We start from the raw sequence: 27,270 nt of genomic DNA on the forward strand, positions 1-27,270 counted from the left end.
ATATATATATATATATATATATATATATATACAGTATCAACTATCATGTCTGGTTGCGTCATCTTGCTGTCTCGCTCTTGATTCTCTGCATAGAGTTAGAAGAGAAAGTGAAAATGAGTGCTGTAGGTAGAACAGGCAGTTTTTTTAAGTGTTTCCTTCGCCGCGCTCATATTTTTTTAATCCTTGTACACTCACTTTTCGGATGTACGGAAACAACAGGTAGGAACTGAAGTGCAGCCTCGTATGAATAAAATACATAATATAAAATATGTGCTATTTTAAAAATAAATATTTTATCCAATAAAATGTATATGTTAATTACTGCATAACATAAAATGATTTGAATAACAGGTAGCATTCATAAGTATTCCATTTGTACCAGACATAGCCTTATTCAATGCAAGCTAATACTTATTAAACCAAGGTCCCATTAGCCAAGATATATCATATCTGTGTTATGGTTATCACTTCCAGCTAATATGATACATTTGTTTTGGCTCCGCCCATCCCTGAACAGCTATTGGACAAACATTTTTAACACTTGCCTTTCTGAGATATCTAGGAGAAGCCGATCTCCAAATGAACCATGATTGAAACACAACTGCAATGTGGGTGGTTGAGCTTTTTGTTTGCTTGTGGGTTGCTATATCTCTAAGGCCATGCAGGAAGGCAGCTGTCTGTGTTTTGATGTTGACATCTGTCTGTGGTTTCTTACTTTATTTGTATTTTTCATATTTATTTTTATTTTATTTTTTATTTTATTTTACTTGTTGGGGGGAAAACAGCACATTTGATATATGTTTGACAACTGGTGTCAATTATATGTGTTTAAAAGTCAATAAACAAATGTTTATAACAGACCAAATTAATGTTACACAGACCACGTAACTTCCTTGCACTAATCCTTCAAAAAATAGTTTCTCTATGTTTACATTTTCACTCTTTGCACTATTGTCTTACACTTTATGAAGCATTTTTTACATGTTCCTTTTTGTTTGTATTACTTATTATTATTATTACTGTGATTTTACAATTGTGTTGACATTTCCTTTCTGCCTTGATAGCTGAGGGGATTATAATCAGAGGAAGGTTACATTTAATATATTTTTCTCCTGGTCCTTATTTTCCATAATAAATATCAATCATGATCGCTATCGACCGATATCAAAAACGTATATGGCGATACAGTTTTCAGCCTTACTACGGATACAAGATGACATTTTGGCATCTCCTCTCCTGCAGGCAGCGTCCCGCTCTCGGCGAGTGTTTAGCCCACTTAGCAGCTGCCATGCCGGTGGCTTTCCTCGAGCCGGTGCTGAACGAGTTCAACACGTTTTCCGTCTACACCACCAAGACTCCCCGAGAAAGAACCAGTGAGTCCCCTGACAAAACCCTACCCTTCCTGTCTCAAACTAGCCAGGCTGACTCGTTCTGCCCCGTCTCCTTCAGTTCTGGGTCTTCCCAACCAAGTGGAGGAGCTGTGCCCCGACATCCCAGAGATGGAGATCCTGATGAAGGAGATCCACGATCTGGCCGAGTCCGGGGCGCGCTACACAGAAATGCCCCACGTGATCGAGATCACGCTGCCCATGCTGTGCAACTACCTGCCGCGCTGGTGGGAGAGGGGTATAGAGAACTTCCCAGACCTGGAGGGTCAGATCTGCACCTCCGTCACCTCCGAGCATCTCAACCAGCTGCTGGGAAGCATCATGAAGATTGTGGTCAACAACCTGGGAATTGATGAGGCATCCTGGATGAAGAGGTTGGCAGGTCAGTGAGCGCAGACTTAATGTTCACATTTGTACCAGCAGTGCTTGTGTGGTGGTCTAAACGCACTTTCCACAACTACCCTATTCTCTGGACTGGAGACCACACCCACTACATTTTAGAATAAAAAAGCATTTTTCAATGTATTAGCCTCACCGGACTCTAAGTCGCAGATATATACGTTGTGAAATTAGTTATTTAAACATAAATATTTATTTACATACCTTAATTGTTTCCAAACGGTGTCTGTAACACGGCGGTAAAACGGCTGATCAAACAAAACAGAAGTCGTCGTCATGGACCCACTAGCTGCGCAAGCTGGCTCTCCAATCAGCTAAACAGACTCAATAAGTCTACGGTGATGTTTTGGTGAATTTACTGAGGAAATTGTGAAAGTGAAACAATACAAAAAGAATGCCGTTGTAAGTTAATAATACTAACACAGAGACTATTAGCTAAGGCTAACGACGCTAACTTGATTACATTATGATAACACGTACAAATATGCATAAAAACACTCCTACTGACATCACACATGGTACGCTTTAGTAAGTAAGAATTGTTTTAGTTAAAGTCGTGGTCAAAAGGTTACATACACTTGTAAAGAACATAATGTCATGGCTGTCTTGAGTTTCCAATAATTTCTACAACTCTTATTTTTTTGTGATAGAGTGATTGGAGCACATACTTGTTGGTCACAAGTCATGAAGTTTGCTTCTTTTATGAATTTATTATGGGTCTACTGAAAATGTGAGCAAATGTGCTGGGTCAAAAGTATACATACAGCAACATACATGATCAATGTTGGTGATGTAGAAAAGTTACAATCAAATCAAATGAGCTTCATGGCCTCTTAACTTCATGTGAGTGATTATGATTGACGACACCTGTTGACTTCTCTGAGTCCATTTAAATATGTGATGCAGTCATTAGACTCGCTTACAAACGCCACAATGGGAAAGTCAAACGAACTCAGCACAGATCTGAAAAAACGAATCATTGACTTGGACATGTCAGGAAAGTCACTTGGAGCCATTTCAAAGCAGCTTAAGGTCCCAAGAGCAACTGTGCAGACAATTGTTCTTAAGTATAAAGTGCATGGCACAGTTTTGTCACTGCCACGATGAGGAAGAAAACGCAAGCTATCGCCTGCTGCTGAGAGAAAATTGGTCAGGATGATCAAGAGTCAACCTAGAACAGTGGTTCTTAACCTGGGTTCGATCGAACCCTAGGGGTTCGGTGAGTCGGGCTCAGGGGTTCAGCGGAAGTCAAGACACACCCGACTCATCGTGTAAATAAAAACTTCTCCCTATCGGCGTATTACGGATATGGCAACAGCAGAAGTCACACTGATTTGTGTAATTTGCTGTGAGTTTATGCACTGTGTTGGTTTTGTTGTTTGAACAAGGTGATGTTCATGCACGATTCATTTTGTGCACCAGTAAAAAAAACATGGTAACACTTTAGTATGGGTAACATATTCACCATTAATTAGTTGCTTATTAACATGCAAATTAGTAACATATTGGCTCTTAACTAGTCATTATTAAGTACTTATTAATGCCTTATTCGGCATGGCCTTATTGTAACCTTAACCCTTTAACCCTGGCCCTAACCCTAACCAAATAACTCTAAATTAAGTATTTGTTACTTAGAATATGTTCCCCATACTAAAGTGTTACCAAAAACATATAACTTTGTCTTGAATTTGAAAAAAAAAACATTTTATTTTTCACTAAAGAAGGGTTCGGTGAATGCGCATATGAAACTGGTGGGGTTCGGTACCTCCAACAAGGTTAAGAACCACTGACCTAGAACCATCAAAAAGCAGGTCTGCAATGAATTGGAAGCTGCTGGAACACAGGTGTCAGTGTCGTCAGTCAAGTGTGTTTTGCATGGCCATGGACTGAGAGGCTACCATGCAAGAAGGAAGTGAATTATATTTATATAGCGCTTTTCTCTAGTGACTCAAAGCGCTTTACATAGTGAAACCCAATATCTAAGTTACATTTAAAGCAATGTGGGTGGCACTGGGAGCAGGTGGGTAAAGTGTCTTGCCCAAGAACACAACAGCAGTGACTAGGATGGCGGAAGCGGGGATCGAACCTGCAACCCTCAAGTTGCTGGCACAGCCGCTCTACCAACCGAGCTATACCGCCCCTTGCTCCAGAAGCCACACCTTCAGGCTCGTCTAAAGTTTGCTGCTGATCACATGGACAAAGATAAGACCTTCTGGAGGAAAGTTCTGTGGTCAGATGAAACAAAAATTGAGCTGTTTGGCCACAATACCCAGCAATATGTTTGGAGGAGAAAAGGTGAGGCCTTTAATCCAAGGAACACCATTCCTACCATCAAGCATGGTGGTGGTAGTATTATGCTCTGGGCCTGTTTTGCTGCCAAAGGAACTGGTGCTTTACAGAGAGTAAATAGGAAAATTAAAAAGGAGGATTACCTCCAAATTCTTCAGGACAAGCTAAAATCATCAGCCTGGAGGTTGGGTCTTGGGCGCAGTTGGGTGTTCCAACAGGACAATGACCCCAAACACACGTCAAAAGTGGTAAAGGAATGGCTAAATCAGGCTAGAATGAAGGTTTTAAAATGGCCTTCCCAAAGTCCTGACTTAAACGTGTGGACAATGCTGAAGAAACAAGTCCATGTCAGAAAAGCAACACATTTAGCTGAACTGCAGCAATTTTGTGGTCAAAAATTCAAGCAGAAGCTTGTGGATGGCTACCAAAAGCGCCTTATTGCAGTGAAACTTGCCAAGGGACATGTAAGCAAATATTAACATTGCTGTATGTATACTTTTGATTTGGTCACATTTTCAGTAGACTCATAATAAATTCATAAAAGAAACAAACTTCATGAATGTTTTTTGTGACCAACAAGTATGTGCTCCAATCACTCTATCACAAAAAAATAAGAGTTTTTGAAATGATTGGAAACTCAAGACAGCCATGACATTATGTTCTTTACAAGTGTATGTAAACTTTTGACCACGACTGTATATTGTAAAACTTACAAATGTTGCTTGAAGAATACACTCGAGTAGAAACGCTATGGAAGGCGAGAAGACTAATACGTATTTCCACTTCCGGTTGAAAGCACTAAATGGAAGGACACTGCATGGAGCGAACTTGTTCAAAATATGACGCCAAAGTTTGAGCAATAAAACACCGCTTGTTTTTTTGTTTTTTTAACAATTTGTATCATGGCCGTAAGCATAGAAAAATGTGCGTGTTTGTGTCGTGTCCATGGATGTGTGGGTGTCCATAAGCCAGGGACGTGACACGTCACGATCTTGTTGCCTCATAGTAACATCGCGGTAACACAGCGGGCCGCTATGGAGACGACCGTGATCTAGTCCCAATCCAGTCCTATGAAGGAAGGGGGGAAGGAATGTCGTAGCAGCTCACTGCAGCGATCTCCTGGAGGAGTTTTCAACAGCGGTCCTGTTCAAGGCTGGTGCGAACGGGCCGAAGGAAAGTGGAAGCCGATTAGTATATTTTGGTTAGGGCAAGTAGATACAGTCTACTTTGTCAGATTCTGGTCCTCAAATTGATCTTAATTTCGCCTTGCTGAGTGGAAAGCTTCTCCGAGATGTTACCCAGTTTGCGGTTTTGACAAGAAATTGCCACAGTTTGAGTGCCTATCAATCACGTTACAAATGTGTCGATGGATCCAATCAGCAGATGCCTTGTTGATACCTTTCATGTCCTCAACGCAAAGAATCGCCAGGCACACACTGCAAAAAGTCCGTGTTCAAAAACAAGAAAAAAAACCACAAAAATGAAGGGTATTTTACTTGAACTAAGCAAAATTATCTGCCAATAGAACAATAAACTTTGGCTTGTCAAGACTTTCCAAAACAAGTAAAATTAGTTAACCTCAATGAAGCCAAAAATACCTTAAAATAAGTATATTCTCACTATTAACAAGTGCACTTTTCTTGGTAGAAAAAAAAAGACCTTTTTGCTCAATATGTTGAAAAATATTCTTAAATGAAGTAAATGCTAGTGCCATTATCTTGACATAATGATATGCGCTCGGCATCATGATTTTTTTTTTCATGCTTGAAGTAAGAAATGTTTACTTTAAAAAAGTAGTTTTATACTTGTGAGTGTTGATGACACATCTTTGCAACAGTTGATATTCTAGTTTCAAACATGTTTTACTCAATATAGGTCATCTCAGCAACAAGCTGTAATATCTTACTGAGATCATTTTGGACCAAAACCCTTAAAACAAGTAAAACACTCTAACATAAAATCTGCTTAGTGAGAAGAATTATCTCATCAAACAGAAAATAAGCAAATATCACCCTTATTTGAGATATTTAATCTTACTTAGATTTCAGTTTTTGCAGTGCACAAGCCTCCACTTCTCCCACACGGCCGTCATGTATCCAGCAGCAAACGTTCAAGACAGACGAGCTTCTCGTCGAGAAAACCTTGTCAATTTCATTGGGAAAGAAGTTGATCAATTCCGTTTTTAACGTGGGAGAACAGTGAGGCTCCCAGAGAGTTGAGACGAGACAGAGAAGCAAAGATAAGGGAGAGGGAAGGGAAGCGTACGCCTCTGTTGAGAGCAGGCAAGAAGTTATTTTGCACTATTAGATTTATTTTGCTCCAACAATTGTATGTAATGTGTCAGGTTCAAACACTGATGACATCTATTAAACAAGACAAGAGGCAAATAATTAAACACAGACAAAATTCAATTTGGACTCAATATATTGAGGAGAGTTGCCCGGACATTGTATCCTTCTACAATCTCCAGCACGCTCTGCCACAAGATTGCACTCCTCCTTCTTTATTTGACTTTCTCCTCCCACCTGCCCACCGCTTCCACTTCCAGAAGGAAGTGGGTCGTAAACAGCGTTGCCTTTGGTTACAGAATAGTTCAAAAGAAGAGGTCGTAAAATAGTTCAAAAAGAGTTCGTAAAATACTTCAGAAAGAGTTCGTCTGGAAATTGGGCAGATCCTGTCATCTCTCCGCTTTGAGTCCTTGGGTTAGAACAATATCTTCCTGTTGATTACCATATATGAAAGAACACAGGAACACCTTCATCTTGCGCCCCCCCCCCCCCCACACACAGTGGAGTTTTACAAGCCTTACTCTTGGTAGGTTTCAAAGACGGCTTTTTGTCTTCTTGTCAGGCACTCAATGTAATACAAAGTTTTTGTGATAATTTAGAAACAATTATTCTAACATAATGAAAGACAATAGTTCAAACGTTGTGTTGGTATTGTTGTTCAAATGTACAGTCCATACACGTCAAAACACCTGGATTGTGCCCGTGTTCTTCCACCCGCAGTTTTCGCCCAGCCCATCGTCAGCAGAGCCAAGCCGGAGATGCTGAAGTCCCACTTCATCCCCACCATGGAGAAGCTGAAGAAGCGCTCGGGCAAGGTGGTGGCGGAGGAGGACCACCTCCGCATGGAGGGCAAGATGGAGGTGGACAGCGAGAATGGAACCATCCGAGACGAGTTTGCTGTCCTGTGCCGCGACCTCTACGCCCTCTACCCCTTGCTCATCCGCTACGTGGACAACAACAGGTGGGACGTCCTCTTTTTAGCTCCCTTTTTAAGTTAAAGTACCAATGATTGTCACACACACACACTAGGTTAGGGATGTCCCGATCCAGGTTTTTGCACTTCCGATCCGATACCGATATTGTTTTTGCACTTCCGATCCGATACCGATACTGACCGATACCGATACTGACCGATAATGGCCTATCCGAGCATGTATTAAAGTTTAAAGTTATTTAGCCTACTTAGTTGTCAGAATCATGTTGAAAAGGGTTTTAGTACTCTTGATAACAACTAGCCAGCTGAATTAGGTGAGTTTGAATAATACACAATGGTTGGTAACAAGAAACTGACCTGTTTATTCAAGGATAAACATAAAATAGACAAAATTATACATGACAAACAGAAATGGCATCATTGAAACAAGGGCTGGGCGATATGGCCTTTTTTTAATATTGCGATATTTTAAGGCCATATTGCGATACACGATATATATCTCGATATTTTGCCTTAGTTTTGAATGAACACTTGATGCATATAATCACAGCAGTATGATGATTCTATGTGTTTTGATTGATTGATTGAGACTTTTATTAGTAGGTTGCACAGTGAAGTACATATTCCGTACAATTGACCACTAAATGGTAACACCCCAATAAGTTTTTCAACTTGATTCATGATACAGATATATACTATCAGATATATACTATCATCATAATACAGTCATCACACAAGATAATCACATTGAATTATTTACATGATTTATAATCCAGGGTGTGGAGGGGGGCGCCGGATGTAAGTGACAAAAAGACAGCCAAAAGAGTTTGATATGAGAATAAATCTAAAGTTAAAATATAGGGTAGAAATGCATCCATTTGCAGGAAATGTAGTCTTGATTTTCAACATTTTCTTTCAAGGCTTGCATGTCTACATTAAAACATTCTTCTTCATACTGCATTAATATATGCTACTTTTAAACTTTCACGCAGAGAAGGAAATCACAACTAAAAAAATCACTAATTTTTTTCATACGGTGTTGATCTGGAAATTTTTTCCTCGGCATTTTGATGGTGTGGACATGTGGCACCGAAAGGTGATAAGCGTCTCGACAGACGTTACAATATTTGAACAATGATGACGAAAACTGTTTTCTCTGTCGTGTCGGTGTGTCGAAAATTGTTATGCGCTTATTTTTTTATTTGATTTTGTGCGTGGCATATAATTGCTATGCGCAGAGGACGTTTAAACAATGCGCAATTGCACAAGCGCGCACCTTAGAGAGAACGTTGGTCACACGGCTGCGCTAGCATCACAGCTAACGTTAGCCATGCTGCTACCTCTCTGCTCGGGGAGGACGTATACGTATGTGACGTATGACGTGACAGTATGTGACGTGTGTAAGAAGGTGCACTTGCTGTCTGTGAGAAGCACAGACACAGAAAAGAGTGAGAAGAGCCTGTCGTGTAATGCCAGCAGCTAAAAGCAACTGCGTGAGAATCCACATACCTGTGGATGTGTTGAAGGTGTGCTGGAAAATGCGGAATGGAAATTAGGGAGCAGCAGAAAAGTGGAATGTACTATTTAAATAGGTGCGTTGGAAAACACGGAGCGGAGTTTTTTTTTAAACTGGATCTGGATCGGCATTTTCCCATGCCTTGCCGATACGCATTTTTTTGCAAATATCGGCGGCCGATCCGATCCAAATATCGGATCGGGACATCCCTACACTAGGTATGGTGAAATTACCCTCTGCATTTGACCCATCTCCTTGTTCAACCCCTGGGAGGTGAGGGGAGCAGTGGGCAGCAGCAGTGCCGCGCCCAGGAATCATTTTTGGTGATTGCGGTAGAAAAATGGCCTTAAGTGAGATTTGAATGCTTGAGTTGTCCCTGCTGTTTGTCCCCAGGGCAAGATGGCTGACATGTCCAGATCCTGATGCAGAGGAGCTCTTCAGGATGGTAGGGGAGGTCTTCATTTTCTGGTCCAAATCTCACGTGAGTTTTTCCCACCCCCACACCCCCGGTCTTCTCGTCCCACACGCCACTCCCGTGAGGTGTCATCTGCTGGTTGTCTTGACAAATGCAGAACTTCAAGCGGGAGGAGCAGAACTTTGTGGTGATGAACGAGATCAACAACATGTCCTTCCTCACCGCCGACAGTAAGAGCAAGATGAGCAAGGTGAGAGCGGCGGGAAAGTTCAGTCCGTGCGTCGTCACACAGGAAGGGACTCATCTCTGATAATCAATCCCGTACTAATCAAACATTCTAACATATTCTCTCTCCTCCTGGATGTGAGTGTGGGTGCGGTGTAAGGTAGCACGTGTCAGCTGGCACACCAGCAACAGAGTAAGGTGGCGTGTCGCTAACTGTGCTTTCTCCTTGTGTCCTGGGTCGGGCTGGGACGGCGGGCCCCCGTAGGCCGGAGACGGAGAGGTTAGACTGTGTTTGTGCACGAGCGCCGTGGTGACCGCATGGCACCCGTGGACCGCCGCACTTGTTGCACACAGCGGGGTGGCTGCGCCTAGCGATGCTGTGGTGACGCCGTGGACGTGGAAAGTGGACACTCGTTGTTGTGACAGCAGTGAATCGTTTCAAAACTTGACTATTTAGCAACTAACGTGTGAGGCGAGACGTCCTTGAGATGGAGTTGTACGCTACACCGCTACACTGCAAAAAGTCAGTGTTCAAAAACAAGAAAAAAAACACAAAAAGAACTAAGCAAAATTATCTGCCAATAGAACAACAACATTTGGCTTGTCAAGACTTTACAAAACAAGTAAAATTAGTTAACCTCAATGAACCCAAAAATACCTTAAAATAAGTATATTCTCACTAATAACAAGTGCACTTTTCTTGGTCGAAAAAAAAAAGAGACCTTTTTGCTCGATATGTTGAAAAATTTTCTTAAATGAAGTAAATGCTAGTGCCATTATCTTGACATAATGATATGCGCTCGGCATTACATTTCTTGAAACCAGCAAACTTATACTAAAAAGTAATTTATTGTTCTTAATGGAAAGGCAACAAGGCAACCGCTTGTTACTCTCGGGGTCTCCTAGCCGCTCAGGCAAATCATATGGTCTAAAAATGCATTTTTCCGTCGATAACATGACATCATCGCGCCAAGTGCGTGCTCTTTCAGTCAATTAGTGCGCATATATACAGCCCGGCCCCCGGCCAAGCTTTTTTTAATTGTAATTTTGAAGAATTGATCTGAATGTGCATGAACTATTTCTGTTCAAAATTGTTTGAAATGTCACATCTTAAATGTTTTTTTTTTCATGCTTGAAATAAGAAATGATTACTTTAAAAAAGTAGTTTTATACTTGTGAGTGTTGATGACACAGCTTTGCAACAGTTGATATTCTAGTTTCAAGCATGTTTTACTCAATATACTGTAGGTCATAACATCTCAGCAACAAGCTGTAATATCTTACTGAGATTATTTTGGACCAAAACACTTAAAACAAGTAAAACACTCTCACATAAAATCTGCTTAGTGAGAAGAATTATCTTATCAGACAGAAAATAAGCAAATATCACCCTTATTTGAGATATTTCATCTTACTTAGATTTCAGTTTTTGCAGTGTAGTTTCTTCAAAATAGCCACACTTTGCTCGGGTTGATGAGCTTCAAGCACACCTGTGAAGTTGAAAACCATTTCAGGTAACAATCTCTTGAAGCTCATTTGGAACAAATATATAATTTTGGCCGAAATATAATATAATAATACAAAATATAATAATACAAATAATACACTATATAAAGCGCTTTGAGTCTCTAGAGAAAAGCGCGACATAAATACAATTCACTTCACATTAATAACATCCTGTAATTAGATGTTGATATTATCATTTGTTTCATCTTCTGATAGGTTAGAAATGAACACCAACGGGAGCATTTTAAAACTCTGCCAGACACTATTCCACCTATTTGACTGATGAACATTATCACATCGTTTGTTCAGAAAGTGTAAATAACGACAAATGAAGATAGAATACATAACCGCAACATCTAAGTGTAAAAAAACAAAATTTGTCGTTTTCAGAATGTAATGGTTTAGTTTCTAAACAAAAAAAACAATCGGAAATTGTCTTTATCTTTAAGTTATCATGCCACGATTTTAACCATTTTGGCCCATTTGGGAGTAGATTTGTGGCCCTTTAGCTAAAATTAGTTTGACACCCCTGCTATTTAAAACATAGCTAGCGAGCAGCTAACGTCCCTCCACAGTGTTTTGGCTACTTCTTAATCACTAATCCTGGTCTCCATGGCGACAAACAAAGTACGTTTCTTACAAGTATCATTGTCACTGGAGGGCGAGGAATAGCTAAACATGCTTCACTACACACCGTAGGAGAATACAATAGCTAACCGCTAACAGCACGCTAGCGCTCCTCAATGTAAACAATTGCTATATATATTTGATACTACTATGATTACATCTTTTAATTTTTTTTATTTTTTATCATCACATAGCATTTTGTTATTGTTTATTGTTTATATACTTAATAAATATGTGCCTGGACACATGAGGACTTTGAATATGACCAATGTATGATCCTGTAACTACTTGGTATCGGATCGATACCTACATTTGTTGTATCATCCAAAACTGTCTGGTTCAAGCACTGATGACCTCTATTAATCAGACAAGAAGCAAGGAATCAATCAGAGACAGAGTTCAATTTAGCTCATGAGGAGAACGTATGGAGCTGAACACTTAGTCACAGTCTCGCCCTACGCTCTAAGGTTCAGCGCCCGTGTCCCTCTTTTTATTCAGAGTTCCATAGTCAACATCACTGAGGCTGCCTTTAAAAGGAGTGGTCACATATATTATGCAAAGCAGGTCCAGGACGCACAGTACGTGACGGAATGTGCTGGGGGCCATGTGGTTTCGCCTTGTCCCCACTTCGTCTGCGTGTTGTCATCTTATCTTCATTGAGGTCCTTGAAGTCTCTGCTTCGTCTGCGTGCTGTCATCTTATCTTCGTTGAGGTCGTTGAAGTCCTTGGCTGTTAGCGGGCTAAAACAAAGAGACAAGAAGTCTTTGTCCTTGCACAGATTAGAAAAGTATAGCTAAATAACTAAAGCAACGGACTTTAAGCATACTAAAGTTAGTGTGATAATATATACATAATTATTCTAACAAAAACTAATGTAAAGTATCAAACAACAGAAGAATAAGTGATTATTACATTTTAACAGAAGTGTAGATAGAACATGTTGAAACAGGAAGTAAGCAGATATTAACAGGAAATGAACAAGTTGATTAACAAAATAATAGGTAGATAAATGACACAATATATTACTGCAAACGTCAGCAGACTAATTAGGAGTCTTTGTTTACTTACTACTAAAAGACAGGCTGTCTAGTACAGGAAACATATGTTTCATGTATCATTATGTTAAAATAAAGCCAATACAGACATTTCCTTGCTTATATGTCAGCAGCCAAAGAAACAAGTTAAAGAAACAATCAGCTGAACCCCAAAAATCGGAATCAAATCGTGAGTTTTTGTAAGATTGTGATTCTAGTATCAGCTAGTGAGTGTGCCACACACTCACTAGTCATCGTGTACATACCATCTAATGAGTGGTACGGCTTGAAGGTCACATCTGATGCTTTGAAATAAGTCACTGTGGTCCCAACGACTGTTCACCTTCTATGCCCACTGGTGTGTGACATTAGACCTTAGTGTGGGAAGACGGTTTGTTCAGGGTGTGTGTGTGTTTGTATGTGTGTGTGTGTCTGTGTGTGAGAGAGGTGTGTGAGAGAGTGTGTGGCTTGATGAAAGCTCTTTGCCGTAGATTGTAGTGGCCTGACAGGTGTCATGGCGCCCGGCTAAGCAGCGGCGCTCCAATTTTGAGCCGTGCTCTCCTGTAGCCGGGTGCCATCTTCCTGCCTTGTTTGATGAGTAAACAGTTTGCAGATGTCACAGGTCTATGTTCTTTCAGCTGTTATTATTTCCTGCACTGGCGGACTCGACTTCCTTTTCCATCCCTCCACACTGGCTTTGCTTTCCACCTTCCGTTGTTTCCAAAAAGCCATGCGTAGCACAGCCAGCATGATGGTCAGGGGGGTTTAAAGGCTGCAGGTAGCCTCCATCACATGTACTAACTGGACCTAATTCCTTGACTCCATTGACACCTTCATCGTCACATGGCTTGAAGACTCCCTTTGGTGTCAACTTTCATTCTGTCATGGCAGTCCACAGACAGGACTATAAGCCGCAGATATATACGTTGTGAAATGAGTTATTTACACAGAAATATTCTGTGAATGTTTATTTACATACCTTAATTGTTTCCAAACGTTTTCTGTAACATGGCAGTAAAACTGCTGATCAAACAAAACAGAAGTCATGGTCATGGACCCACTAGCTGCACAAGATAGCTCTCCAATCAGCTAAACAGACTCTAACTCCACGGTGGCGTTTTGGTGAATTTACTGAGGAATTTGTGAAAGTGAAACAATACAAAAAGAATGCCATTGTAAGTTAATAATAATAATGCTAGTGTTAGCATATACAGTGCTAGCTTCATTACATTACGATAGCACGTACAAATATGCATGAAAACACTCCTACAGACATCACACAAGTACAAATTGTTTAAGTTATATTGTAAAACTTACAACCGTTGCTTGGAGTGATGAATGAAGAATCCATACGAGTAGAAACGCTATGGACGAGTAGATGTCAGAACGACACACAGCAGGAAACACCAGCTGCACCTGCACTGAGCCAACCCGTCCAAAGGATGGCGCCGCAGCACAAACAATAGCAAACCGTTCCAGAGTCTTTGCTTGTGTTTTGTGAAAACTCTTTGGATTATGGGCGTCTTCGAAGAAAAATTCTGCACCGTTTTATAAGCATAGGAAAAAAAGTATTGGCTTATAGTCTGGAATTTACGGTAATTCAATGTCAATTCATCTCCCCAAATATATTTTGATATCTGACAGGGTGTTTATTTGAGCCCCTCCTGCAACTCTGACCTGTCATCAACACTTGGGGGAATTCCAGTTTTTGTCCTTCTTCCCGTCGCGGTTGTTTTGGCTACCGCAGCGATGGCGTCACTCGACAAGCCTTTCCGACCGCCACGAGTTTCATGTTCCGTCATCGAATCAAATAATATGGACTGACATAAGCAAACATGTTAACAAATAGGAGATGATTATAATAGTCAAGAAGAGCAGGCAGCAGCTCACACATTCTCATACTTTCGGTGACAAAGATGTCTCAGCTATAATCTACATAGAACGTTATGTCGCTACTGGTCCCACCTTTCCTAAAAAAATAATTAAGAAAATATTTTTAAACATTTAAAAAATGTACCTTCTCTACTATTCATGTTGAAATAACGTTTAACTCCTTGACTAGGATGTATGGGCCCTGGAAGAGTGTGGGTCTCCACTAGAGATGTCCGATAATATCGGCCGATAAATTCTTTAAAATGTAATATTGGAAATTATCGGTATCGGTTTCAAAAAGTAAAATGTATGACTTTTTAAAACGCCGCGGTGTACACGGACGTAGGGAGAAGTACAGAGCGCCAATAAACCTTAAAGGCACTGCCTTTATGTGTAGGCCCAATCACATAATATCTACGGCTTTTCACACAGACAAGTGAATGCAAGTCATACTTGGTCAACAGCCATACAGGTCACACTGAGGGTGGCCGTATAAACAACTTTAACACTGTTGCAAATATGCGCCATACTGTGAACCCACACCAAACAAGAATGACAAACACATTTCGGGAGAACATCCGCACCGTAACACAACATAAACACAACAGAACAAATACCCAGAACCCCTTGCAGCACTAACTCTTCCAGGATGTTACAATATACACCCCCTGCTACCCTCTACCCCATACGACCCCCACCTCAACCCCAAACCCTCCCCCCCCAACCCCGCCCACCTCAACCTCCTCACGCTCTCTCAGGGAGAGCATGTCCCAAATTCCAAGCTGCTGTTTTGAGGCATGTTAAAAAAATAATGCACTTTGTGACTTCAATAATAAATATGGCAGTGCCATGTTGACATTTTTTTCCATAACTTGAGTTGATTTATTTTGGAAAACCTTGTTACATTGTTTAATGCATCCAGCGGGGCATCGCAACAAAATTAGGCATAATAATGTGTTCATTCCACCACTGTATATATCGGTATCGGTTGATATCGGAATCAGTAATTAAGAGTTGGACAATATCGGAATTATCTGATATCGGAAAAAAAGCCATTATCGGACATCTCTAGTCTCCACTCTGGTGGGAAGAGGAGCGCATGAGTGAAAGCCAGAAGCTGGTGTTGTTGTTGTTACTAACAAGGAGGCTGCCATGAAGGAACCCACCAGGAGCTTGATAAGAGAGTCGGGTCCACTCCTGGTGGGAGCATTCTGTCACTCATTCCGCCCACCCCACTTCATCAGCACTTCCTGTTTGCTTTTTAACTTCATTATTTAACTTATGGCGCCAGCGTCCACTAGCGGTCAGTTTGAAGTCCTCTCTCCCGCTCCAGTCCGGAGGCTCTGAACAGGAGCGCACCAAGAAGAAGCGGCGTGGCGACCGCTACTCCGTGCAGACCTCGCTCATCGTGGCGGCGCTGAAGAAGATGCTGCCCATCGGCCTCAACATGTGCTCCCCTGCAGACCAGGAGCTCATCAACGTGGCCAAGATCCGATACTCTCTGGTACGGTACTGCAACTCTCTGGTCGGGTCTTGGACAGACAAGTCAAGTGCTGCTCTCCTATTTCCTGCAGAAAGACACCGATGAAGAAGTCAGGGAGTTTTTGCACAACAATCTGCATCTGCAAGGCAAGGTAAAGCCATAATTGTACGCTACAATCGTTAACTAGCATTGATTTTTCTGCTAGCTTAGTAGGTATGCACCTGAGCGTTGTTGCGTCGACCAGCTTTTCCTCCCAGGGAATTAATGTCGCTGGTCAATCCCAAATTCTTTCGATGACATATATGCTGAGTAAGAAGGACCATCAAGACAGAATAGGAATATTATCAAGTTTTACTGAAGCTTCAGGAGAACCAGCCCAGACCAATACACTCATACTGTCATCTCGGGATGGTCTGACATTCAAACGGAAAAAAGCTACTTAAATCAAGGAAAGCAGTCCCCCCCAGAAAGGAATGCCCCCCCTTTCCCCAACACTGATAAGGCAAGGAGGGGGATGTATCCTCTGCACATTCCAAAGTCTAAAACACTAAACAGACTTATGTAGACAAAGAAAAACTGGTATACAGAATATACAATGGAAAAGTACTATAAGCTACAAACATGTCTATGAATAAAGAAAGAACTCTTAAACATATATGCATTCTCCACACCTTCAAGTATATTGTCACTTGATGAATGATACCTGTTAGCATGCTAACATTAGTATGCTAGCTTTTTTTTTTTTAAACAAATTTTGTATTTTGGTACTTGATGCATGCTAACTTTAGCAGGCTAGCATTTTAGACAATTTTTTCAAGTACACACTTCAAAGTTATGTTTTGGTACTTTGCGTTTTAGCATGCAAACATTAGCATGCTAGAATTTTCAGCTAATTTAGCAGGTATGCACCTCAGCGTCAAGTATATTTTCACTTGACGAATGATACCTGTTAGCATGCTAGTTTTAGTGTGCTAGCTTTTTTTTAGTAACTAATTTTGTAGGCTTACACCTCAGTCATATTTTGGTACTTGATGTATGCTAAACTTAGCAGGCTAGTTTTTTTTTTAAGTTTTCAGGTACACACCTCAGTGTAGTATATTTTAGTACTTGACGCATGTTGCAGTTAGCATTTTAGCATGTAAACATTAGCACGCTAAATTTTTCAGCTAAATTAGCAGGTTTACATGGCGTGCCAAATAAAATAACATGGAGGAACACATAAATTGACGTGGCGAGCCACAATAAATACATAAAGTGACGGGCCAGTTAAATGATGTGGTGTGCGACGTTAAATTGTGTGGCGTCCCCATGAAATAGCATGGAGGAACACATAAATGACGTGGTGGGCCACATTAAATAATATGGCAAGCCAGATAAAAGGATGTGGTGTGCGATGTTAAATTGTGTGGCATCCCCATGAAATAGCATGGAAGAACACATAAAATGGTGTGACGGACCTTCTAAAATGGGGTGGCTGCTCACTTAAAATATATTAGGCGGACAACATAAAATGATGTGGCGGGCCAGATAAAATAAAATGGCGAACACATAAAAATAATGTAGTGGGCCACATGTGACACACAACATAAAATCAATTACATGGTGGGCCACATAAAATAAAATCGCCCGCCAGATAAAATGATGTGGCGAGCCACATAAAATAAGATGGCGAACACATAAAATGGTGTGGCGGAACCTATAAAATGGGGTGGCAGCTCACTTAAAATATATTAGGCGGACAACATAAAATGATGTGGCGGGCCAGATGAAATAACATGGCGGAACACATAAAAATAATGTAGTGGGCCACATAAAGTAATTTGTTAGACAACATAAAATGATGTGGCGGGCCAGATGAAATAACATCGTGAAACACATAAAAATGGGCCACATAAATGATGTAGTGGCCCACATAAAAATGATGCAGTTAATATAATATAATTTGTTAGACAACATAAAATGGTGTGGCGGGCCACATAAAATAACATTGCGGAACACATAAAAGGGCGTGGCGGGCCATATAAAATGATGTGGCGGGCCAGGTAAAATAATATGGCGGCACACATAAAAATAATGTAGTGTGCCACATAAAGTAATTTGTTAGACAACATAAAATGATGTGGCAGGCCAGGTGAAATAACATGGCGGAACACATAAAAATGTTGTAGTGGGCCACATAAATGATGCAGTGGGCCACATAAATGATCTAGTGGGCCACATAAAAATGATGCTGTGGGCCACATAAATGATGTGGTGGGCCAAATAAAATAATTTGTTAGACAACATAAAATGGTTCTGGCGGGCCACCTAAAATAACATAGCGGAACACATAAAACGGTGTGGCGGGCCATATAAAATAACATGGAGGAACACATCAAAATGATATAGTGGGCCACATAATGATGTGGCTTGCCAAATAAAATAATTTGCTAGATAACATAAAATGGTGTGGCGGGCCACATAAAATAACATTGCGGAACACATAAAACGGTGTAGCGGGCCATATAAAATGATGTGGCGGGCCATATAAATTGATTTGGCGGGCCAGGTAAAATAATATGGCACTACATAAAAATGATGTAGTGGGCCAAGTAATATCATTTGTTAGACAACATAAAACGGTGTGGCGGGCCACCTTAAATGATATTGCGGGCCAGATTTGGCCCCTGGGCCTTGAGTTTGACACCACAGGTGTGGCCCCCTAGGTATCCATGAAGAGAAGTAAAGACCCTTGACTCCTAGGTGGAAGACCCCGCCATGCGCTGGCAGATGTCTCTGTACAAGGAGATGTCTGGGAAGGCTGAAGACGCGGAGGACCCGGAGAAGGTGGTGAAGAGGGTCCAGGAGGTGTCTGCGGTCTTGTACCACATTGAGGTGGTGAGTAGAGACAACATCCACCAGCAGACTCCATCACCATCTGCAGCTTCAGGACAACTTGTCCTCCTTTCTCTCTTCAGACGGAGCATCCCTTCAAGTCCAAGAAAATGGTGTGGCACAAGCTGCTGTCCAAGCAGCGGCGTCGGGCCGTGGTGGCGTGCTTCAGGATGACGCCGCTCTACAACATCCCCACGTAACTATTGCATCACCCACTGGTGGTGTGCTCACACGGGTGACGTCTCCACTCGCTCCCACAGGCACAGGGCCACCAACATGTTCCTGGACGCGTACAAGCGCAACTGGCTGGAGACGGAAGGTTACTCCTTTGAGGACAAGATGATTGACGACTTATCGGTGAGCGCCGGTCACCATGGTGATGATGGTGGTCCTGCCTGGGCTGAGGTCTTTCCTTGCAACCCACAGAAAGCCATGGAGGAAGAAGAGGAAGAGGAGGAAGAGACGGACGCCAAGCCCGACCCCCTTCATCAGCTCATTCTGCATTTCAGCCGCACGGCTCTCACTGAGAAAATGTAGGAGCGTCTCCGGTTTGCTGTGTGCCACGTGGACTCATGGACTCTTTTTGTGTCTCGCCACAGAAAACTTGACGTCGACCACCTGTATATGTCATATGCTGACATCATGGCAAAGGTAAGCCCTCTGCTCATTTGCATTTACTCTAAAGCAAGGGTGTCCAAATTACGGCCGGCGGGCCACACTTCAGTTTGTCCCGCAAGATATTAAGAGTTCAACAAAACATCACAAGGCGACATATTTGCTGCCATCTTGTGGACAACATTAGTACATCAGATCAGTGACCCTTGAAAGTATTTCGAAATGATAGCACAGCATTTACTTCTATGACACAATCCAAACAATCTTCCCTAGTCATGGTGCAAAAAAAAAATGTTAAGAGTTCAATAAAACATCATCTGGTGACATATTTGCTGCCATCTTGTGGACAACATGAGTAAATCAGATCAATGACCCTTGAATGTATTTTAAAATGATAGCGTAGCATTTACTTCTATGACACAAACCAAACAACCTTCCCTAGTCATGGTGCAAAAAATAATATATGCCACTTCCATAAAAGTCAACACTTATGGTCACACGTAACACAACCTGCTCACTGAACTATGTGGATGTTAGGAAAAAATGTCCAAGCGCACAAATAAATCAAAATTACACCCATTTATATTCCATGCAATGCATGATGGGAAAATGCAAAACACTCTCTCCCCACTTATCTATGTTTGGCACATTTTATCTGCTTGATATTTCCGATTGGTTACAAAACTTTAAGAAGGTTGTCACAGAAGTAAACAAGGTAGGAGTCAAAATTTCACATTAATATCCAATTATATTAATGATATATCCATCATATTAATGATATAACCATTATATTAATGATATATCCATCATATTAATGATATATCCATCATATTAATGATTTATCATCATATTAATTATATATCCATCATATTAATGATATATCCATCATATTAATTATATATCCATCATATTAATGATATATCCATCATTTTAATGATATATCCATCATATTAATGATATATCCATTATATTAATGATATATCTATCATATTAATGATATATCCATTATATTAATGATATACCCATCATATTAATTATATATCCATCATGTTAATGATATATCCATTATATTAATGATATACCATCATATTAATTAATTTCTCCATCATATTAATGATATATCCATTATATTAATAATATATCCATCATTTTAATTATCTATCCATCATATTAATGATATATCCATCATATTAATGATACATCCATTATATTAATGATATATCCATCATATAAATATCATATGAATGCGGCCCCCAGTCAAAGAGTTTGGACACCCCAGCTCCACAGCGTGTCTAAGTGTCTTGAGTGTAGTGGATGAGGATGTGTTCTCCCACAGAGTTGCCACATGGGTGAGGATGACGAAGGGGGAGAAGAAGAGGGGGAGGAGCCAGCCTTTGAGGTGCGGCAGACAGAGATGGTATGGGGGGACCAGGGGAGGGGAGACCAGGGAGCCAGCGGAGAAGCAGCTCCCCACTCTGAGAGTGACCACACGCCATCAACACACTCGCACACCCCCCCTTCACACACACAAACACACACACACACACACACACTCTACTTCTTTCCCATGGTCCTGTGGTTGCACTCACAAAGTGTCCTGCCATGGACTGTCTGTGCATGCCTTTGCTGGACTGGAACACACATCAGATTAGTCCTGCCAGACTGCATGAGTGCAGACACAACACAACACAACTGCATGAGTGCAGACACAACACAACTTAAACGTCATGTAAAGGATCCACTTTGTTCTGCTTAGGCTGTTTATTAGGAGTGTCCCAGTCCCATGTTAATATCCCGTATCTCTACGATATCAGTAAAAAAACAAGTATGGGATTGTATGCACTTACATGTAAAATGTCCGATACAAGCGGTACTGCAACGTGTTTACTTGTGTGTGATATCATGTGCGATACAAGCAGTGCTGCAATGTGTTTTTCTGTGTGAGATATCATGTGCAATACAAGCGGTGCTGCAACGTGTTTACTTTTATGTGATATCATGTCCGATACAAGCGGTACTGCAACGTGTTTACTTGTGTGTGATATCATGTGCGATACAAGCAGTGCTGCAATGTGTTTTTCTGTGTGAGATATCATGTGCGATACAAGCAGTCCTGCAGAGTGTTTACTTGTGTGTGATATCATGTGCAATACAAGCAGTCCTGCAACATGTTTACTTGTGTGGGATATCATGTGCGATACAAGCAGTCCTGCAGAGTGTTTACTTGTGTGTGATATCATGTGCGATTCAAGCAGTCTTGCAGGGTGTTTACTTGTGTGTGATATCATGTGCGATACAAGCGGTCCTGGAGCGTGTTTACTTGTGTGCGATACAAGTAGTCCTGCAGCGTGTTTACTCGTGTGTGATATCATGTGCGATACAAGTGATCCTGCAGCGTGTTTACTTGTATGCAATATCATGTGCGATAGAAGCGGTCCCGCAGCGCGTTTACTGGTGTGTGATATCATGGCGATACAAGCGTTCCTGCAGCATGTTTACTTTTGTGTGATATAATGTGTGATACAAGCGGTCCTGCAGCATGTTTACTTTTGTGTGATATCATGTGTGATACAAGCGGTCCTGCAGCGCATTTACGTGTGTGTGATATTATGTACGATATCAGCGGTCCTGCAGAGTGTTTACTAGTGTGTGATATCATGTGCGATACAAGTACCGGTAGTCCTGCCGCGTGTTTACTCGTGTGTAATATCATGTGCGATACAAGTGGTCCTGCAGCGTGTTTACTTGTATGCAATATCATGTGCGATAGAAGTGGTCCCGCAGCGCGTTTACTGGTGTGTGATATCATGTGCGATACAAGTGGTCTTGCCGCGTGTTTACTGGTGTGTGATATCATGTGCGATACAAGCGGTCCTGCAGCGCGTTTACTGGTGTGTGATATCATGTGCGATACAAGCGGTCCGGCAGAGTGTTTACTTTTGTGTAATATCATGTGTGATACAAGCGGTCCGGCAGAGTGTTTACTTTTGTGTGATATCATGTGTGATACAAGCGGTCCGGCCGAGTGTTTACTTTTGTTTAATATCGTGTGATACAAGCGGTCCGGCAGAGTGTTTACTTGTGCAAAGCTGGACAGACAGTTAACATCTAAATGTCCTCCAATAAGAACACAATTTCGTATATTTGACTAAAGTCATTTACAAAAGGTAAACATGCTAGGCTATAGACTACTAGGAGCTACACAACAGCTAAGCAAACAATAGCACACAAGCTAGACATACGTAATGGACATTGGACAATATTGCAGTGTAAAAGGTGACATGCGTCAGTATAAACAAGTATCAAATAATTCTACTTGCATATTACTTACACATACAAAGTATCTAAGGCAGACGCTTACTAGAAAGTATCCAGTAACAAAGGTGTCCGCATCATTTAACTTATTGCATCATGAGCTTAAGTCAAATACTTATTATCGCCAAAAAACACAATTACCACTCCACTTCAACTTAAAGACAGCATAAGTCCATTCCAGACAGTTAATAATAAATAGATTACTGTTTTTCATAACTATCATTGTTCTCTGTTTGACTCATTTCACTTCATCAAACCTCTTCTAACATTCCACACTACAAAATGATAATGTATGATTCCTGCTGATATTGTATCAAATCAATATTGATATCGGCCAAAACTCAATGCTCCAATATAGGTATCACATCAGAAGTAAAAAGGCTGTATCAGGACACATACAAAGTATTGGAAAGTATGCAGTAAGGAGCGTGTCCGCATCATTCAACTTACTGCATCATGACTGCATCAACTCTATGACTTATTCTCACCAAAAAAAAAACCACAATTACCACTCCACTTCAACTTAAAGACAGCATAAGTCCATTCCAGACGGTTAAAAATAAATATGTTAGTGTTTTTCATATCGACCATCGTTCTCTGTTTGATTAATTTCACCTCATCAAACCTCTTCTAACATTCCACACTACAAAATGATAATGTATGATTCCTGCTGATATCGTATCAAATCAATATTGATGTCCGCCAAAACTCGATGCTCAAATACAGATATCATGTCGAAAGTAAAAAAAAAAAGGTGTCAGGATACATACAAAGTATGAGAAAGTGTCCAGTAACATACGTGTCTGCATCATTCAACTTACTGCATCATGAGCTTAACTTGATGACTTATCATCGCCAAAAAAACACAATGACCACTCCACTTTAACTTAAAAACAGCATAAGTCCATTCCAGACGGTTAATAAGGAGCAAGTTAGTGTTTTTCAGACTTTATCATTGTTCTCTGTTTGACTCATTTCACTTGGTCAAACCTTTTCTAACATTCCACACCACTAAATAATACAGGTGCGTATGTATCCTGCTGATATCGTATCGGATCAATATAGGCATCGGCCCATACTCCGTCTAGTATCGAAAGTGGGAAAAGGGACACTCCTACTTGTCAGGTGTTATGTTGGCCACAACATTAGGTACACAATCTAATGAAGCAATAATGTACATGTTGATGTATAAATGTAATAGTTTCTGCTTATTTAGCTCAGTGCTGGTGTACCTAATGTTGTGTCCAGTGAGTGGTTGCTTCATGACGCCAAGAAGGCCGATCTCTCTGGTTGTCCATGGCCTTCTGGACTCGCTCCGCCGACTCACCATTTCTACTTACCACCTGATCCAGATCACCAAAACTAACCCGAGACAGTTTTCTTTGTCTTTACCCCCGAATGCAAGTCTACCTCTCCGTGCTCACGACAGGAAAAGCCTGCACAGTCAGCCGCACGTGCAAGGTCCCCCCCCCCCCCACACACATATATACACGTATATACACACAATACCTACCAGCACAACATCTTTGACATGGTCTTATGGGGAGGAGGTGTTACTGTTTGTGTCTTATGGGCGGGGCTTGAGTATGATGTCATTGAATGGTGTTGTCCTGAAAGCATGATAGCATGCAGTCTGCTGGTATCCACTAGTCACTGGAACAACTGACTCCATTATTACTCAATGTGAGACAAATCTGGAGCTTTTTAGGGCCCTATTGTCGTTATTTTTCTCCTTCTTCAATCACATACTTGAGGCCTTTAACATGCACAAAAACTCTGGTCTTTTGGGGGGTACCAAACACGAAGTTGCAAAATTGACTTTCTGGCGCCACCCCTTTGAAAATCGTCACATAAATCGCCGAAGACGTCTGTCAGGACATAAAAGTCTCAAGAAGCCATACTTGAAAACCAACAGGAAGTTTGCCGTCTTGGTTTCCGTCGGCCATTTTTAGGCCCAAAACAGAACTCAATAGCAACTCAATTGATTCAGGAGCCACATTTCCAGAAAGCTTTTTATGGACAGCACTCTGTTTTTAGGAATCTGATGCAAAAATAGGATTTTTTTTAACTGAACTGACGGGCCAAAACCAGCCCTAATGATGAAAAAGAGAGGACCTAAAGTGGAACCTTTAAGAACACCACTACTGTAACTAAAGACAAAACAAGCCCTAATGATGAAAAAGAGAGGACCTAAAGTGCAACCTTGAGGAACACCACGAGTGTAACTAAAGACAAAACAAGCCCTAATGATGAAAAAGAGAGGACCTAAAGTGCAACCTTGAGGAACACCACTAGTGTAACTAAAGACAAAACAAGCCCAAATGATGAAAAAGAGAGGACCTAAAGTGGAACCTTTAGGAACACCACTAGTGTGACTGAAGACAAAACAAGCCCTAATGATGAAAATGAGAGGACCTAGAGTGGAACCTTGAGGAACACCACTAGTGTAACTAAAGACAAAACAAGCCCTAATGATGAAAAAGAGAGGACCTAAAGTGCAACCTTGAGGAACACCACTAGTGTAACTAAAGACAAAACAAGCCCAAATGATGAAAAAGAGAGGACCTAAAGTGGAACCTTTAGGAACACCACTAGTGTGACTGAAGACAAAACAAGCCCTAATGATGAAAAAGAGAGGACCTAAAGTGGAACCTTGAGGAACACCACTACTGTAACTAAAGACAAAACAAGCCCTAATGATGAAAAAGAGAGGACCTAAAGTGGAACCTTGAGGAACACCACTGGTGTAACTAAAGACAAAACAAGCCCTAATGATGAAAAAGAGAGGACCTAAAGTGCAACCTTGAGGAACACCACGAGTGTAACTAAAGACAAAACAAGCCCTAATGATGAAAAAGAGAGGACCTAAAGTGCAACCTTGAGGAACACCACTAGTGTAACTAAAGACAAAACAAGCCCAAATGATGAAAAAGAGAGGACCTAAAGTGGAACCTTGAGGAACACCACTAGTGTAACTAAAGACAAAACAAGCCCTAATGATGAAAATGAGAGGACCTAGAGTGGAACCTTGAGGAACACCACTAGTGTAACTAAAGACAAAACAAGCCCAAATGATGAAAAAGAGAGGACCTAAAGTGGAACCTTTAGGAACACCACTAGTGTGACTAAAGACACAACAAGCCCTAATGATGAAAATGAGAGGACCTAAAGTGGAACCTTGAGGAACACCACTAGTGTAACTAAAGACAAAACAAGCCCAAATGATGTAAAAGAGAGGACCTAAAGTGGAACCTTTAGGAACACCACTAGTGTAACTAAAGACACAACAAGCCCTAATGATGAAAATGAGAGGACCTATAGTGGAACCTTGAGGAACACCATTGGTGTAACTAAAGACAAAACAAGCCCTAATGATGAAAAAGAGAGGGTCTAAAGTGGAACCTTTAGGAACACCACTAGTGTAACTAAAGACACAACAAGCCCTAATGATGAAAAAGAGAGGACCTAAAGTGGAACCTTGAGGAACACCACTAGTGTAACTAAAGACAAAACAAGCCCAAATGATGAAAAAGAGAGGACCTAAAGTGGAACCTTTAGGAACACCACTAGTGTAACTAAAGACACAACAAGCCCTAATGATGAAAATGAGAGGACCTAAAGTGGAACCTTTAGGAACACCACTAGTGTAACTAAAGACACAACAAGCCCTAATGATGAAAAAGAGAGGACCTAAAGTGGAACCTTGAAGAACACCACTAGTGTAACTAAAAGACGGCTCGTTCCTCTTTCCGAGGCTTGTATTGCTATTGTTTGTACTTAGAGAATGAATTCTAGTCAACTCTTTAAACAGCTTTAGAACTAAAGAATCTGAGTGGACTCCGGAGGGTCCCAATAAGATCAATATCGGAATACAAAGCTCCAATATCGGTATCACACCAGAAAGGGAAACATTGTATTGGGAACTCCTACTTTTCAATTCCAATTTGAGTGGGTTTTTCCTTTGGCTTCGGGATACCAACAAATTCCCCCATGTGCGTATAGCATCTGCCTCACAGTAATGCAATATTGTTCACTACTTTGGACTGTGTACTCTAAACTTTGGCCCGAACTAAAAAGTTAGAGGGGACCTACAGCCATGATCTGTGATCATGTTTATTACTGCGACGGCACAATGATTACTCATTTAATTCTACACCTGTTCCATTACGTAACACTTTTGTTCACTTCCTGTTCTCAATGTATTCACAATATACTCCATAAATAATAACATTAAAAAAATAATGATAATAATTAGTGAAGTAAGTACTTCATATGGTGAGATAAATAAGATTATCAATAAATTCAAAACGGGTTAGACACATTTCTTAAATTGGATCATATTAGTACATTGTTTAAGTTATTTTTTCATAATTATATTCCACATACAGATATACTAAAGGTTTTAAGTGTTGTATGTGCATACAAACGCTTTAAATGACCTTTTATGTGGTTATATTTCTCCTAGTGGGAATTTTTGGCCACCTCACCAT

At 40.9% G+C, this 27,270-nt stretch overlaps 1 protein-coding gene across 1 annotated transcript in view; it reads left to right on the forward strand.

Annotated features, from left to right (window-relative positions):
* Positions 1–27,270, forward strand: part of ryr1b (ryanodine receptor 1b (skeletal)) — a 187,908-nt gene that overhangs the window by 113,098 nt on the left and 47,540 nt on the right. The window contains exons 68-81 of the mRNA XM_061972366.1: positions 1,243–1,373; positions 1,450–1,770; positions 7,085–7,325; positions 9,208–9,295; positions 9,387–9,479; positions 9,720–9,734; positions 15,827–15,997; positions 16,068–16,127; positions 18,719–18,853; positions 18,934–19,046; positions 19,111–19,207; positions 19,277–19,383; positions 19,450–19,501; positions 20,802–20,882. Coding sequence (XP_061828350.1) covers positions 1,243–1,373; positions 1,450–1,770; positions 7,085–7,325; positions 9,208–9,295; positions 9,387–9,479; positions 9,720–9,734; positions 15,827–15,997; positions 16,068–16,127; positions 18,719–18,853; positions 18,934–19,046; positions 19,111–19,207; positions 19,277–19,383; positions 19,450–19,501; positions 20,802–20,882 — 1,705 coding nt within the window. The remainder of the gene's footprint in view (positions 1–1,242; positions 1,374–1,449; positions 1,771–7,084; positions 7,326–9,207; positions 9,296–9,386; positions 9,480–9,719; positions 9,735–15,826; positions 15,998–16,067; positions 16,128–18,718; positions 18,854–18,933; positions 19,047–19,110; positions 19,208–19,276; positions 19,384–19,449; positions 19,502–20,801; positions 20,883–27,270) is intronic.

The sequence above is a fragment of the Nerophis lumbriciformis genome, linkage group LG17 (genome assembly GCF_033978685.3).
Source record: "Nerophis lumbriciformis linkage group LG17, RoL_Nlum_v2.1, whole genome shotgun sequence".
In the NCBI taxonomy this organism is placed as follows: Eukaryota; Metazoa; Chordata; class Actinopteri; order Syngnathiformes; family Syngnathidae; genus Nerophis; species Nerophis lumbriciformis.